General features: G+C 37.3%; 1 protein-coding gene across 3 annotated transcripts in view; it reads right to left on the bottom strand.

Moving 5' to 3' along the window:
• Positions 1-17,984, bottom strand: part of NKAIN2 (sodium/potassium transporting ATPase interacting 2) — a gene marked incomplete at both ends in the record, with an annotated part of 994,683 nt that overhangs the window by 19,067 nt on the left and 957,632 nt on the right. For all 3 annotated transcript variants that reach the window (XM_080806156.1, XM_080806154.1, XM_080806155.1), the window contains one exon: positions 1,395-1,455. In XM_080806156.1, coding sequence (XP_080662282.1) covers positions 1,395-1,455 — 61 coding nt within the window. The remainder of the gene's footprint in view (positions 1-1,394; positions 1,456-17,984) is intronic.

The following is a 17,984-nucleotide window of genomic DNA, read 5'->3' on the forward strand; positions in this document are numbered from 1 at the left end:
CTGACATGGCAGGCTGTGATGTGTTGTGGTACTTTATCATCTTTTGCCTCAGATCACCTTACTCTTATCAGTGACCCAACAATATCTATTCATCTTTGAAGATCACACTCAAGAGTGTCTTTCTCAATGAAACCATTCCTGGTCCCTGTCTCATCTCCCCACAATATACACTCTACAGAGTTTTGTTATACTTACATGTTCACATGTTTGTTTTCCCCTACTAGATGGTAAATTCCTAGAGGTAAAAGCTTGTGTATTACGAATCTTAAAATTTCCAAAGCCTGACATAACACTTGACATATTGAAGAGTGTTACACAAATGCTGTTTTTAGTGACAGGACCATCATTTCTTTTAACACACAAAATAACAAACTATGTGCTGTGTATTCCCGATTTTACATCATGTATTACTGTGATTGAAAAAGTACCTCCTCTAAATTAATCACCTGATACTTCTTCCTCCTTTCTAGTATGATTGGAAAGTGAAGAAGAAACACATATTTCTCTTTGGAATTTTTCCTCAAATTTTCCTTTGCAGAGCAATAGATCTCATCTTTTGTCTTGAAATCCCAATCATTATGAATATTTTTGGAAACCAGAAAAAAGAAAAAAGATGCCCAGCTCTAATTTTTTCCTCAGAGTAAATATAGCTGCCTAGGCAACTATCCATGATAGTACCATGAGCATAGAAGTATTTTTCCAGTCCTCCCATTTCAGATCCTTAGCGGGGCCAGGAAGGAGTGAAACTTTCCATCTGCCATGTTTAGAAGATTCAAACACAATGGAACCACTTGGAGGCTTGGAAGAGGGTATCGGCATCTACACTCTGGATTAACCAATAGGCCTCAGTGCTGAGACTCTGACAGAGAGTTATAGCTATTTGCATCCGATTGTATGAACAAAAAGGAAATATGAACATTTGGTTTCCCGAAAACACATTTATTGAATTAATCTGAAGTCAGTTCTTGAAAATTTTAGGAACTATTCCAAATTGTTGATTGCTGAGAATTTTAGTCCTGGGTGAAACTGATTAGGTATCAATACTCAATAAGGGTTCATAAAAAGAAAGCAGTCAGATTAACCACACTTAAAAACCATTTCCATCTTCAATTTCCCCTCTTTATTCTCTACTAGAATTGTTATAAGAGAAACACATCTTTTAAAAATACCTTTAATGAAATGAAAGTAACATGTTTTCAAAATGGGTGCTTCTCCATTTTTTCAATATGCTGGATCTTTTATGAAAACACTTTAGTCTGATGGATACAAAAGGCTTATTCCCTGTTCCAAAGATGTGTTGGAGGATATTGTCTGAGAAGTAGGAAGGCTAGGTAGGAGGCAGTAAAGGAGATGCTTTGAACTTGAAAGAAACAGAATAGGGCTTTAATACTTACAGCTGTCCTCTTCTTCAGTTATACATTTCACAACATAACAGGCGTAGATGAACCCTGCCAGCTGAAACAAAACAAAGATGCTTTAGACAGGAGGCAAAGGCAGTGGGACTGGACCTCCCTGGGGGAGTGGCTTTCCAATGGCAGGCAGTTGGTGACTAGCTAGATACAGTGCTCCAAAATGATGGTCCCTCATACTGAATCTTGACTCCGTTGTGGATTCTTGATTCAAGTGATGTCTATCTTCTTTGTAAATCTGTACATCGCTCCTTTTTCTCTGAGCTGCGTTTATGTGTAAGATTTGTTAACTGCCAGGCAATCTAAAACAAGTGGTTTTAGGTACAGGAGAAAAAGTTATGGTCATTTATTAATGGAGTAGCATTTGCACTTGTGCCAATCAACTTCTAATTAACTTTCGTTAGCCAAGAGCCTGAGATCCTAAAATTGGACTCTCACTGACTATTAGAAAAATGTTTTGAGGGATAAATATTAAGATTTTGTGGTATGCTGCATGGATGCTTTGTAAGTAAGAAAAGCCCTTATTTAGACCTGTACCAGGAACCAGCGCATATGAAACACGATTAGGATGATATGTTACAGAGAAGCAATGGGGTGGATACCTGTAGCTAAGACCTGTCACGATGCACTGAATTTGGGATGGCACACATCACATCATCCTTTCTGAAACATTCTGCACAAAGGTCCCTATGGTCGGAGAAGTCCTTGCTCACTGAAATTATTAAGGAGCACAGCGAAGTTCCTTGATATCTAGCCCCTCAGATGGAGTGGTTTTGTATTTCTTCATATCATTGCAATACTTATTTAGTGAAATTGTGAGTGCTGGTGAAAATATGAAAACTTATATAATTTCCAGATAGTGGCATTTTTCCCAAAATATTCTTGCTTGGGGGAATCCTTAAAGGATGGAACAGTGATGAAGATTATTCTCAATGACATTTCAGAAAGGCATTGATCTGGATAAGAACTGACCATATATGTCAATAGTTGGGACACTGTTTGGCCTGGGGAAGGGAACATCAGGAAATCTTGTAGTCTTCCAGCAGGAAGCTAAGGTAGGGCAAGAAGGAGATGCTGTGAGAAGCCTAATGAAGTTGTTTTTCATTAGCTGACAGAGATCTCTCTGGAAGATGTGAGTGGAACACTTTAAGCCAGTGGGTACACTGATAGGTATTTAATGAACGTAGTATTGTCTGGAGACAAAGAGGGGTCCGGTTAAAAGAGAAACTTTAGAAAATCCCTAATATTGTATTTGAGGGAGAAAAGCATATTCTGGCAGATTCTAGCTCTCTTCCGAAGAGAACCAGCTTGGGATAAAACAGTGGTGACCCTGCTTGGGGGAGGAATGGATGAGGAAGAAGACCCCTGCAAAATAACTTTCAAGGGCTTTTGTTTCCACATCCTGTTTGAGTGGGAATGTGTACTCCTGCCTTTTTCCACCCCCTGAATGTAGTTTCTGAAGCAGTACACATAATGGAGAGCTACGTAAGAAACCACTACTGTATTAAATTAGTTTTCTTAAAAACAAACAAACAAACAAACAAACATATCTTAGAAAAATCATCCAATCAGCATTTTTCTCTTTAAATTATATGTTGCTATGGGCAATAAAAAAGTGGCAGTAAGAACTTTTTCCTTATAGGATAGAATCATCAGGATTGTTGTTTTTACAGGCTTATGTTTAGAGGACAAGGTGGAATTAGAGATTTGGCTTCAGCTAAGGTTTTGTTTGACCAAACAAAATGACATAGTAATTTGAAATTTTCATAGGTACTGGAAAAATAGGCAATACGAACACTTCTTAATCTTTGATCCACCAGGATCCATGAAAATGCTCTAATCATGGAGTGAGTTGGTCCCCTGGGTACTCACTAGTGTTTGCATCTGACTGTGGCTAGTTAAAGAGGCTGTGGCTTTGGTTAAATCCCCTGGGTACTGCCTTTGCCGCTCCTTTCCTTCCTCCGCTGGAAGTCCTGACCATCCTTGGCTAAATGCGCTCCATTTATCAATAATTTATCTCTTCTTTTCAGTTTTAAATACTTACTACTTGAATTATCTATGAAGCAACCTTTTCCCAGTCACAAACTTTTCTTTTGATTTTCACTCATCACTTCATTACTTCTAAATGGAAGTCTAGGTAGAGAGCCTTGATAAATTCTGAGATTCTGGGCCAATAAATTTAAACTTCTCATTAAAGTGTCACTAGATCCTGGATTATTAAGTGTACTAGTCTCCCAGAATGCAGCCAGGCACTGTATTCTGCTTACCAGTGATCTTTTAATTGTGTTCGGTTGCATTCTTTAACTATCAGGGGAGCTCCTTTGATATAAAAGTAAATCCTGCTGCATTTCATTACAAAAGCTTGCTGATTAAGAGAACTTTAGCTTTTAAATTGGTCACCTCTAAATACAAATGGAAATTAGTTTCCCCCAAATTAATCAAGACTCATAAGCCTTTGTTATCTTATACTTTTCCTATACCACAGAAATTTATAATTTAATTTTTACTCCATAGCAATTTATAAAGTTTACCTACAGAAAGAGGCTTCAAATCATTCGTAACAACTCTGAATGCTTCTTATAACGTGCAACTCCTATAATTGCTACGTGGGCTGCAAAGACAAACTAAGCCAGAGTTTCTCAACCTTGGCACCATTGACATCTGGGTTGGGTGATACTTTCTTGTAGGGTTTGTTGTGAATTATAGGATGCTTAAGCAGTAACAGCCTACAATCAATCCGGTTGACAACTGAGACAATCACAAATGTCTGCAGACATTGCCACGTGTCCCTTAAAAGACGAAATTTCCCTAAGTTAGAGCCACTGTTTCAGATGCAGTCCTATCTTCAAGGAATTTGCAATCCTGTGGCTGGTATATGCATATAATTATAATGTGAGGTAGATTAAGATAAGTGTCATGAGGAAGGGAGACAATTGAATGCGTACTTAGTGACAAACAGTAAACTGCATATTTTCATGCATTAGCTCATTAATTCCCACAACCACCATTGGAAGAACGTCATATGTATTTTTGTAGGGGAGAGATAACGGATCTTGCTTTTCTGGAGTACGTTCATCGAGTGGGAGAGGTGTGGGTTGTGTCCAGAGAAAAGCCTGTAGTTGGATCTGAGAATTTGGGGATCCCACACTAGAGCAATGGAAATAGAAGCTGGGAAGGCAGATTAGGGCCTGGAGGCTTAGACTGGAGGGCCTTGGGTATGTGTTAAATTGCAAATCTAACTATGTCATTTTCTACACAATACACTTAAGAAGCACCTCATCTTCATGATAAAGAAGATGTGACATATATATATATATATATGACATATATAATATATATACACACACATACATACATACACACACACATACATACATGTCACACATGTAAGGGAGAATTACTGAGCCATCAAGAAGAACGAAATCTTGCCATTTGCAACAACGTGGATGGAACTAGAGGGTATTATGCTAAGTGAGATAAGTTAATCAGAGAAAGACAAACAACATATGATTTCACTCAAATGTGGAATTAAGAAACAAAACAGATGAACATGGGAGAAGGGAAGGAAAAAATAAAAGAAGATGAAAACGGAGAGGGGTGCAAATCATAAGAGACTCTTAACTCTAGGAAACAAACTGAGGGTTGCTGGAGGGGAGGTGGGTTGGGGGATGGGGTAACTGGGTGATGGGCATTAAGGGGGGCACTTGATGAAATGAGCACTGGGTGTTGTATGCAACTGATGAATCGCTGAACTCTACCCCTGAAACTAATAATATGGTATATATTAACTAAATTGAATTCAAATAAACAAATTTTAAAAACCTCATGCACTTCAAAAAGATTAAAAGGGTACACTTAACCTTAAAAAAAGAGAAAGAAGCACCTCATCTTCTACTCATAAAGTAGAAAAGTTTTCATGGAATACAAATCCTTCCTAATGTGATCCTTAGCTACCTTCCTAGCCTCATTTCCCACTACTCCTAGTCTTGGACTTGGTGCCAATAGTCAGTAAGCTGTTGGTAGTCTGCCAGTCTACATGAGGTGGTTTCATTCTGTTCTTTAATTCATTAACCCACTCTGCCAACAAAGCGTATGCTTGCCCTATACCTCCCTGCCATCCCTACTTACCCCGGCACCTCTGAGTAACTCTAACTTATCCTTTAATACTGAATTAAAGTATGGTGTCCCCCAAGAACAGGCAATCCATTCCCAGGATAGGTTGCAGGATTGGCATTTTGGAAACAAGAGCTTGAGAGATGGGAGAGCTTTGAGAAGGAATAATGAGGGGAAAGGTGAGGACATCTTTCAAGCAGAACTTGGGAAAACTCTGCAAGATGTGGATTATGCTTAGGGAGGAGCAAGCTGCCTGGTTTAGAGGACTTTGGGCAATGGGAAGACAGTAACGGTGCACAAGTTAGAGAAGAGTGATCCGTGTTGTCAAAGTAGATCCCAGTACATGGAATTAAAATAAAATTGTTTTATTTTCCTAATTTAAAGATAACTAGAATAATAATGAAAGATACGACTGGTGTTATACTAGGCAAACATACAGTTGTCCACTTATTTTAAAAAAATGAAATATTCCAGTTGTTTTAGTCTTTGGCATTCAAAGCAGAGTTAAGCCTAAATCTTTTTTTTTTTTTAATTCATCTTTTCACCTTGATACATCTAATATGATTTGTTCATTTCTAATTCACCTGATAGGGAATTCATATCATCTTGATATCATTACTCGCTGAAAGGAAATCATATTTTCTCTCTATAACTAATCAGATTAAAATTCTTTTTTGTATCTGCAAACCAAATTATGATTGCATGTCCCAGAAACTCACTTAGAAGCTAATAGATAAGAGGAAACCAAAGCCTTTTGGTAAGTATTTAAAAAGATTCAATTGTAGTAATTGAAAATGTAAAAACCTTAGTGTTTAATATACTATCTTCTGGATTTCTCTTTCCAGGAAGTTGGAGTACACATAGTTGTCCCTAACTCTCCCAATTACTACAACTGGAAAAAACTAGGAAATTTTATGCATAACGAACATAGGAAGATTCTGGAAAGTGGAAAGAATGTAGACTGGCCAGGAATCTTAAGAGCCAAGGAAAAACATGGGAATGAGTTCCCTATATTTCGTTCTTTTTATATCTAGCAGACCTGGAGCTGAAGAAATTCACAACTCAGAAATACCAACACGCACACATCTAAAAACCCAAATAAAAGCCAAAGGACCAGGAAAGGGACAGCCTAGTAAGACAAAATTTTAAGACAATGATAGGGTTTGTTGTGAATTATAGGATGCTTAAGCAGTAACAGCCTACAATCAATCTGGTTGATTTCTTCTTTAGTCAACACCACAGAAAAATCTGTATCCCTTTCCTCAACCACAGCCGCAAAGAGTGGAGGGCCGACTCCTCCCATCACCATGCTGGAGTGTCTGAGATGTTAGACAGGAAGCGGGACTTGCTTTCCTGTCAGGAAGGAGGACGACCCTTTTCCTATTATCAGGTAGAGACCACAAGGGGAATCTAGAATTCTAGCCTCACTCTGTAGTAAGGAGGTATACCTCCCCTGAAAATCCCTCCTCAGGGAGTGTCGGGGAGATCTAGCGGAGAATCAGGATTTTCACAAATGCTCAGCAGTAAGGAAGGTAATCCTCTGCCTCCATGATGTCAGACAAAGTAATCTGGGAGCAGTAACAAGGCGCTGATACCTCTCCCAGCCACAGAGATCAGTGGAGGCCACTTGGGGAGCAGGAGTTTCCACTGTCTCCTGCTTACTGAGAGGCCCTTCCCTACTTTGGTTTCAAAGAAGGTTGAATGGAGAACCCGGACTTCTATCCCACTTGGCAGTAATGAGTGTGCATCCTCCTTCCCCTGCCAAAGCAGTATCAGAAGAACCCAGCTAATACAGGAAGTTTAAGAAAGACCTAGAGTCTCAACACATAATATCCCAAATGTCCATGTTTTGATTTAAAGTACTCAACATGCTCATGAAGAGGATCTCAAACTGAGTGAAAAAAGACAATCAGTGGAAGATAACACAGAGCTGATGACGGAGATGTTAGAATGACCTGTCTGACAAATATTTTAAAGTAGCTATCATAAAAATGCTTTGATAAGCTATTATGAACGCATCTGAAATAAATTTAAATCACAGTCTCAGCAAAGAAACAGAAGACCTCAAGAAGAACCAAATTGAAAATTTAGAGCTGAAAAATATGCAATAACAAAAATAATACCAGAACAACTCAACTCCAGAATGGAAAGGAATCCATGAACTTGAAGATAGATCTGATGTGGACAAGAGAGAAAAAAGTAGATTGAAAAAAAATGAACAGAGTTTCAGGGACCCTTGAGATTATAATAAAACAGCTCACATTTGTATTATTGAAGTCCTGAAATAAAAGCAAAAGAGAGCATACTGAAAAAGTACTAAAAGAGTAGTGGGCAAAAACTTCATAAATTTGACAAAAGATGTGAAGTTACACGTCCAAGAAGCTGAGTGAAGCCCAAACGGGATAAGCCAAAGAGATTCACACCAAGCAAGACACATGACAGTCAAAATTTGAAAAATCAGAGACAAAAATTTTGAAAGCAGAAAGACGGAAATATTTATGTACATGTTCTGAAAAAACACCTTGTGGGTTTCTTTAACAACTAAACATATAACTACAATACAACACTGCAATTGCATTACTGGCCATTTACTGCAAAGGAATGAAGACATGTTCATACGAACAACTGTACACTAATGTCTATAACAGCTTTATCCATAACAGGCAAAAACCGGACACAATCCAGATGTCCTTCAGTGGGTGAATGTTAGACAAACAGTGGTGTGTCCACATCATGGAATATTCCTCAACAATAAAAGGAAGGTACTACTGATATGTGTAGGAACCTGTATGAATTTCTATAGAATTATGCTGGGTGAAAAAAAATCCCCAAAAGAGTATATATTACATGTATGATTTCATTTATATAACATTCTCGGCATGACAAAATATAGAAATGGAGAACAGATTAGTCCTTGCCAGGACTAAGTTAGGTGGGAGTCACAGAGAAGTGGATGTGGTCATAAAGAGGCAGCTGGAAGGATCCTTTTGGTCATAGAAGTTCATCACGTTGACTGTATCAACATTGCTACCCTCATAGTGATACCCTATAGTTTTGCAAGATGTTACCATGGGGGGAAACTGGGTAAAGGGTATACAACCTCTCTCTGCATTATTTCACATAATTGTGATCTGTAATTATCTCACAGTGAAAAGTCTCATTAAGTACCGTATTTTAGGCAACTATTATTTATGGTAAAAAACATTTGTAATATAATTTCTAAATTTGCAAATATATGTAAACATGGTAGGTATATTTGTTTTCTTAAGTACAGAGACACGGGGTGCCTGGGTGGCTCAGTGGGTTAAAGCCTCTGCCTTCAGCTCAGGCCATGATCCAGGGTCCTGGGATCGAGCCCCGCATCGGGCTTTCTGCTCAGCAGGGAGCCTGCTTCCCCCTCTCTCTCTGCCTGCCTCTCTGCCTACTTGTGATCTCTGTCTGTCAAATAAATAAATAAATAAATAAATTAGACACATTTTAATTCCAAGCCCTTAGACCAACAGAGAAGTCTACAATAGTTTTTAATGTTGAAACTGTATAGAATTACTATTTAACACTCTTTTTGGCCTGGGGTTGGAGATGGGAAGTAGGAAACCCCACATTTTTATTTGCAATTATCTCTTTCTCAAATAAATTAGTTTTATATTTCAATTATATCAAATCATCTATTTTTGTTCTGAGTTCATAATTCAGATGCTATAAGCCCATGCTTTTTGTAATATGAATTTGAAGGAAGGATATTATGCCCTCACAAAATATACTTTTAAGTTGCAAATGATTTTACTTGCTCTTTTGTATCTTACTCCATTTACATAATTTGAGATTGCTTCAGCAAAGGATTCTAATATGATTATATCAGTGTTATTAATGAAGGTCTTTTATATGAAATACTTTTTATGTGGGCTGGTGTATCATCTATCTTGTCCACCAGATGATTCTTATCCCATACTATTCCACTGACTGGACTGTTAGAAAGCTTGTTGCAAATTTTCTTTGCTATGGATAATCCAGGTGCAGTTATCAACCTACAATAACTCATGGAGGATTGCCTTTAGGGCTATTGTGAATGTTCACAGCCTACTGAGTCAGAAAAGCTTTTCAGAGGATCAGAAACATATCTTAATACCAGCCTTTAGGTATTGTGCCGCATCATCAAGCATGACTGTATTAAACACTTTTTAAAAGATTAAATAAAAGTAGACGCACATGCAAACTTGTATTATCTACTTAAGGCTGGGAAATGGACTGAACCAAATGCCAATGCTGGCTTAACCAGTAATTCCCATTATAAACTGGCCTCTGGAGACTGGAAGATTTCTTCAGGTCCAACTTACCCAAAAGTTATCTGAGTTCAAGTGAGTCCAAATGGATTAGTAAAGTTGGCAGAGCAAAAGATATTCAGGTGGGGTAGAAGACAACTAATAAAATTCAAATGTCATGATGGTTAATACTGCTTTCAGAGTTTAAATATCAAATTAGTTTTAAAAAACTGTATTAAGAGCAATAGTTCAACTGTTCTCTACATATGCTGTTTGGGAGGTGATCAAAGAAATACTATCTAATGCAATAGAGCTGTCACAAGATGCCTTCAGTTTTAGGGGTAGGAGTCATAACAAAAACTCCTTAACCAAAACTGTTCATTGAAAATAACTGGCGTTATGTCATATCCCTAAAACTAATACATTCAAATGTTAATTATATCTCAATTAAAACAAGAAAGTGATTGGGAAATGCAAAAAGCAACCTATCAACAACACCCTACAATTTCAAAAGTAAAACTAAGTTTATATAAAATTAGATTATATAATTACATAATTATAAATAAGACTATATAATAAAATAGGGACCCTGATTTATTATAATGTAGCATTTGAGAAAGACAATGTGGTTTTAAAATGTTCTGTAAAATATAAACATCTAATATTGTCCAGCAAAAAAAAAATTAAGTACACAATTTCTTGTGTATGGTTCGAATAGCATAATTTTTGCTCAGAGATAATAGGGAACTGAAAACAAAAATTAATGATACAAATAAGATGTATGCAGAAGTAAATGAGCCCAACTTAGGTATGTCAACATTGGCCGACAAAGCTAACAATGTTCACTGTATTTCACTGGAGGGAGCAAGCTGCTCCAGTGATGAAGATGGGAATACAAGACCAGATTCTTCTGAAGAGAGGAGAAATGAATTCTAATATTAGTTGCAAAAATAACCAGTTTTAAAAAGGCGCTAAAACTGTGTCAACATTTTTTTCTTTTTTAGCGAGGCTAGATTAGAAGGAAAATGTAGATTATATAATGCACCTTGTCCTGCAGCACATAATACAATATTATATATCAAGAAATCATAAATGACATCATGAGATTATTTATACATATATATATAGAGAGAGAGAGAAAGATTATAACTGAAATAATACATCGCATCATAGATTATATATATCTATATTATATATTGTATATGGAGACTATACACTGGATCTGACTCTGATTAAAGACCTGGACTCTGAAAAGAGCAATGATAAAGAGATCAGTTTGAAATTGAGGGCCAGTTCCAATGAGCATGCTTTAGGCTCTCACCTTAAGTCCTGCTCTATAGGATATTTAAAAACTCTTTTTTTTTTAAAAGATTTTATTTATTTGACAGAGAGAGAGAGGAGAGAGGGAGCACGAACAGGGAGAGTGGCAGGCAGAGGGAGAAACAGGCTCCCCTGCAGAGCAGGGAGCCCTATGTGGGGCTTGATCCCAGGATCCTGGGATTATGACCTGAGCTGAAAGGCAGTCACTTAACCAACTGAGCCACCCAGGCACCCCTAAAAATTCTTGAGGAAGGACAACAACGAAACAAAAACAAGTTTGTCATTAATGGAGGATGCCTATACAAGTAGTGTGGTCCTAGGTTATCCGAAGAAAATACTTTATCTAGAACTAGGGAGGAAAATAGCCCCACTTCCTTCTGGTCTTCTCCTCAAAATGCTGACAGTGTTCAATGCTGGTACCATAAATAAGAGAAATACCCAACAGAATTATAACCACACTGTGATGCGAGACAGAGAAATGAGACAGGATGAGAAAACTTCCTGGATCATAGAAAGTTCTCAGTAAACTTTGTGATGATGATGACACAGAATTCCCAATGCAAGCTAATGGTTGACAGCTTCCTAGGAACATCATTGAGGACCAGATGACCTCTGTGGTCACTTCACCTCAGAGATTTTAAAATGAAGTAATGAGTAAATTATCATTGTTTAGAAATAATGATTTAGAAATTGCAAGTGCATTCAGATGTCTCTTATGCAAATAAGCTGTTAAATTAGTATTTGTCAAAGGACAAAATGAACATATCCACCCATGCTTGAGTAGTAAATATTCTCTATTTTTTCTTGTTAAAATAACTCTGATGAAATACAGTGGGCCATTTAATGTTTTGGGAATGGAGAACAAAAAAAATTATCTTTGGTTTCTAGGATTCTGTCTTGTTCACATTTTTCAAGGAATCTGGGGTCATCTAGGGTCTTTAGAATAATACAGATATATGTAGGTACAAGGCTTAGGTAGAAGTCATTCCTTCCAATTTCATCTGACCATACTAACTAAAGGAGATCCCACTGGAGATCTTTCCGGAATTGACCTAGTTGTCATTTACCAGTTAAAAGGTAACTTCCACTTAGGTGTTTCATTACAGAAACAGGGGCTGAGTCAAGAAATATAACTGAGAATCATGAATCTCATTAGGCAAACTATAAATCAGACCTCAAGCGTCTTGCTGGCCCTATGTGAGTTTTGGCACAGCCAGTTGGGACATCCCTAGGGCTTGGAAGCCAATGCTACACTCTCATAATATACGAGAAATCCTTGGCCCAGGCAGATTGGCCATGTGGTGGGATGTGAGAAAGAGTTAATGTTAACTAACTTCGACAAATCTTCATAAGGCATTTTTTTTTTCTTTTGGCAGATAACAAGTGTCAGAAGAGATTGCTAAATGACAAACTCACCATTATCAAAAATAATTTAGTGGTTAACATTACAGAAAAATGGTGTCAACAAGAACAGAGCTCTCACTGTACTAAGAAAGTAAAAAATGAAAAAGAAAATATCAGAATATATCAGCTAGAGAGAAAAGTTGCTTCAAAATGTTATGGTAAACTTAGATGTATTATTTGGGGCTTGAAAACATAGTTAAAAGGGAAACTTAGAGCAATTGGTAGGTCCATTTACCATGACATCTGTGGGAATAAGCTTTATGCTCTATGAAAAGGTATTTTATGTAGCATTCAATGGAGCCTGTTCTAAAGCAAAGTACTTGCAACACGAGGCAGGAGAAGTTGAATGAGAGTGAAGGTAGTAACAACAAAAGAACCCCAAGGAGAATAAGATATGGATTGGAGAAGACACAAGTTTGAAGACCAGTTTTTTTCCCAAAGCAATTTTAAAGGGCACAAAACTGAATCAAACTGTTACTTTTAAAAGGCCCATCAACCCTATCCATGTGCAGCAGTATAATCTAGTTGGATCGAGTAAATTTCGCATCAGAACTTGGCTCTGATTGGTGTTCTTCACTGACCTCTTTTTTCCTTTCCATCTGAATTACCTCCTTCTCAACAGAAATTCTAGATTATCTTTTTTCTACATAAGTCATAGCCAATATGAGGGTGCCAGACACTATCAACTACCTCAGACTGAAACGATTTCATTAATTACTGGTAACAGGATTATTACCATTTGGGAACATATAAACTAGAAAAACTGTAAGTGTATTTGTGTATTTTGTTTCTAATTTTTATGTGTTTAAATCTCAAAACAACCAATCATCTAACTAATCCCCTCATATCGCAGGAAGTAGGAAAGGAAAGGCTAGTGATTAATTTTCAAGGTAACAGCTAGCATTGTTGAGTGTGCACCATATTCTGAGCATATGCTAACATCTTTACAGCTATTGTCTAACCATTCTTTCCAGAACCAAGGAAAGACCTTTATCCCCATCCATGATTTATAAATGAGAAAAACAAGGCTACAGAAATTAGTTGATGTCCCAAGATTAAAAGATAGAAGAGGATTTGGATTCATGTCTACAAAACTGAAATCTTCTATTGTCCACTCTTACACAGGATTGCTAACTTCTCCAACAGGCAAAACTGACAACATTATCAAGTGAAGGGAACATAGATTCTAAGAATCAGAGTAAATTCACATTTAGGAAAACAATTCCTAAAATTAAGTTCACCTAATTTTCCAAGTTGGAAATTTGGACGTAGAGGATAGTACTGAGCTTCGGATTGGCAGATCTTGGAAATCAGCAAGGAACAAACTGGCTGAGCTACCAGATGAACCACAGAAGGGCTTAATGCCACTCATGGGAAACCTGTAGTGTGCAGGAGAACTGGAGTTTTCCTCCCACTCATTTAATTACTATTTCGGTTCTCTTTCATTTGTTTCAACTCATCATGATTTTATAGTCCTCCTCTGAATAGTTTGTATGTGTTTCTAAACAGAAGCCCAGAATGGGCCTCAAATATCAGAAGTATATTGGTGAGCCGCTAATTACCTTCAGCTTACTGCTGGTGATACTATAAATAAAGCTCCCTTAAACAGTTTCTACAAATCTTTTGTGAACATGTATTTTTATTATTCTCTTAAAGAAATACTACAGTGGAGTTCCTGGGTCAATTGCAGGGTAGAAGCCTGGTAACTGGAACTGGTCTGAGCCTCTAGAAATAATTAGCAGAGAGTATAAACTGGCTTCTTCAAGAATGTAGACTGCTATGGGGCGCCTGGGTGGCTCAGTGGTTAGACCTCTGCCTTCGGCTCAGGTCATGATCTCAGGGTCCTGGGTTCGAGCCCCCCATCGAGCTCTCTGCTCAGCAGGGAGCCTGCTTCCCCCTCTCCCTCTGCCTGCCTCTCTGCCTACTTGTGATCTCTCACTTTCTGTCAAATAAATAAATAAATAATCTAAAAAAAAAAAGAATATAGACTGCTTTAATCCAAATTTTAGTTTTATTAATTTTTTTGGTATGTTTGTACAACGTGATTATTTTCCCAACATCTCATTATACTCGTAACTTTAGTAAAGTCTTGCTATGCATTCTTAATATGTATAGTACTTTGGGGAACTGAAGGAATCAAGGTGACAGTGTACAGAGATGAGATGCAAAAAGATAATTGAGAATTCAGTTGAAAGAGTCAAAGTCTCCCGCCCCCAAATCCTCAAGTGATATTGCAGAATAAGTGCGTATGGTATGGGAGTTTGGGTTTTCTCTTAATACCTCAAAATAAGTTGATCCCAGTAGATTGGAAGACTTTAAGTGGAAACTGTATAAGCATTATGCCCACACTTAGGAGGCTCTCAAAAATTAACTAGTTCCTGTTTCCACCTAGTTCTGATCTTATCTCTTGGACAAACTCGTTTAAATAATTATGCTTTAAAGATTTCACAATTAAGTAGTGATAGGAAGATGTTTCATATAGTTTACTGGTCAATGTGAAGATAACAATGTGAAATCATTTTGAATTTTGAACTCCTAGGAGAAACATCTTATTTTTTAGTCATTCTCCTCGTCTCTAAATGTTCATCAGACTTAGACTGGTTGTAGCCATTCCCTTAAGAAGGAAGACAGGCTTTTTATTTCTTTTTTTGTCCCCATTCTGCAGTGATCATCTCAAGTGGTTTCTGTTTCTTTCCTCCATTCTTCTTTGTCTTCATCTTCGCCTTTGTCTTTGTCTAGCATTAAGGGTGTAGAAGTTGTGAACTGTCGGCTAAATTAGAACTTTTATGAAAACAGCTTCTAAAGTCGAAGTGGGGTTTAGAATTGTGCCCCCTCCACTTAAAAGTCCTCTGAAAGATACTTCTTCTTTAGTAGTAAATTTCATTCATATTTCTGAACTCTAACTTCCTCGACTTCAGTCAAGCTAATTCCATCTGGATTATCAATTCTTATTTTCGTCCTGTAATTATTACATAATTAACATTTTCTCATTATACACTTTTCAGAAACTATCAAGGAGAGTACACAGCATTGATGACTTCATTAAAGAAGTGAAAAGAGAAGGGAAAACAAAAGAGAGAGGAAAAGGATTTGAGAAGTTTGTAAAGATACGAGACGAAAAGATTGCTGAGAGTGGTCCCCATGCACGGACTAATTGTAATTTATTATTTTAAAATTGTGATCCAGATGCTGTAAAAACCAAGTTTTCATTTTTTAAGTTCAGCATATTAGTATTTACACTGACTTGTAGTTTTTCCCCCACTCCAGGAAAATAGGTGTTCCATCCCATTATTTTTTGGTTACATTTGAAAAGATACAAAGGGGCACATGCTTTGTGACCACAACATCAGAAATCAGAGGGAGAGAAAGCCATCTGCTTTTGTCTTGTTTTTAAAGATGCCACCGTTATCAGCTGTATCTCCCAGAAAAGTGAGGCTTGATGACAATCTATCTCCTCACTCTGCCTTAATGACTTCAAAAGCGTTGAAACCTCATTACTGAATGTCATCACTGGGGGCATGTGTGTGTGTGCATGAGTGTGTGTGTGAATGTGGGTTTTAAGACAGGAAGAAATACTGCATAAGAGAGTACATTCTGTTGATTTTCATGATCTTTTATGAAGTTTGACTGAATTCTTTTAATATTAGCCTAGTCTGCTTTTGCAGATCAATTTTCTTAGATTAAGACCGTTTAGAGATGTTTTTTCTATACCTGACATCTGCTCTCCATCTCAGAACTCCCCATCTGGAATACATATGATTCCTTCTAAATCTCCTTCTTCAGAGAGCTGATCCCCAACTACCTGCAACTTTATTTTCCCTGTCATATACCATATTCAATCTTTACAGCTTCCTGAAAAGCAGGTAGACTTCGCAGTTCATCATCTCCGATGAACATACTCAATCTGAGAGTCCTGGTGAATCATAATAATTAACATTTATATGGTACTTCTTCTGTGCCAGACACTGTTCATATGTAAAGTCTATTATCCTCACACTTTATGAGGTAGCTATAATTATTATGCCGTCCTTATAGATGAGGAATTTGCGGTAGAGAGAAGTTCAAGTTCAATGACTTCTTTCAGGTCACCGGCCAGTTAGTCGTAGAGCTAGGGTTCAATCCCCGGCTGGCTACAGAATCCATGCTCTTTATGAGGCTGTGCTGCCAGCTCAGCCCAGAACCCCAAAGGCTGACTTCTCCCTGGCACTGTGGATTTTTAGACCACCCACCTCATGGACTAAAATTTATCCCTTGAGATATAGCTGTTTAGGAAAGTAAACACAAATAAATACCAAAAAGCATAATTTCCTTCTGGGCTTTAATATTATTTATTCATTAAAATCCTGTATAAAAAATACATTCTCTTATAAATTTTGAGGCAATTAAAAAATTTGCCCATATGACAGTATATTTCCTTGATTACACTTTATTTTGCAGAGGTAAACATTTTAGGCTCATATCAACTATTTCTACATATTATTGACATCTAATGGAAACCTAAGCCTTTGACCTAAATTGTACATCTATGAGTAAGATGAAATAAACTATAACAAAGATGAAATATAGACACCCAATATAAAAAAGGAACTTTTACTTTTTCTAAAGGTAAAATAACTGAGAAAAAACTACTCGGCACAAATATACTTGAATAATTGTCAATATGGATTGTCTATAATTTGAAACTTGATACTGTAGTTATTGTTAGAGAAATAAAAACTATAAACCACAGTTTTATCACTTAGAAAATATAGTATAATAGAAAGATGTCACAAAAATGGAGATGTATAATAACATATTTAGACTGTATTAAAATTGAACTACAGAGCTATCATAGAGATAAAAGGTACAGCCCCATCCGCAGGAGCTTACACTATTTGGGAAGGCAATGGAATGCACGCACATGCACTATCACTACAACTTGAGTCAGGTAGAATACAAAATCCCAATGGTGGTGCATTTTTTTATTACCTTTTCATGGCGGTCATTCCTTTTCGCACTGTCAGGGGGTGAACTGAGTGATTAAAAGGCAAGTGAAAAGGAGGTGAAACAATCCATTTCCTATTCCCAGTTCATCTAGCTTAGAATTCCTGCTCTTTTCTCAAGTCAATAATGCCCGTCTCAGGTACAGTGCCTTTGGTAAAAATTGAGTGGAGGGTACAAGAAAGCCGAGGACACTGCCGTTATTAGAGAAAATTCATGGTATACTGTTGGGGAGAAATATGACGTTCATAGTTATACAAAAATATCTGTGGAGGCTTCATGAATAATTTAGACAAACTAGGTTTTATCTTTTCTCACAGGATGGACTGAGTGTGAACAGAGATCTCTGCACTTTGTTTCAGGACCCCACATCCTCAAACCCAAACTGTAAGTGGAGTCAAAAGATGAGGGTTGATTTCCTTCTCTGCCAGAGACGCTAACTTCAGTCACAAGGAGCAGAGTATTGAAGTTGGCACAGCAAGCAGGGCATCCTCACATT

The sequence above is a fragment of the Martes martes genome (genome assembly GCF_963455335.1).
Source record: "Martes martes genome assembly, chromosome: 6".
NCBI classification, from domain to species: Eukaryota; Metazoa; Chordata; class Mammalia; order Carnivora; family Mustelidae; genus Martes; species Martes martes.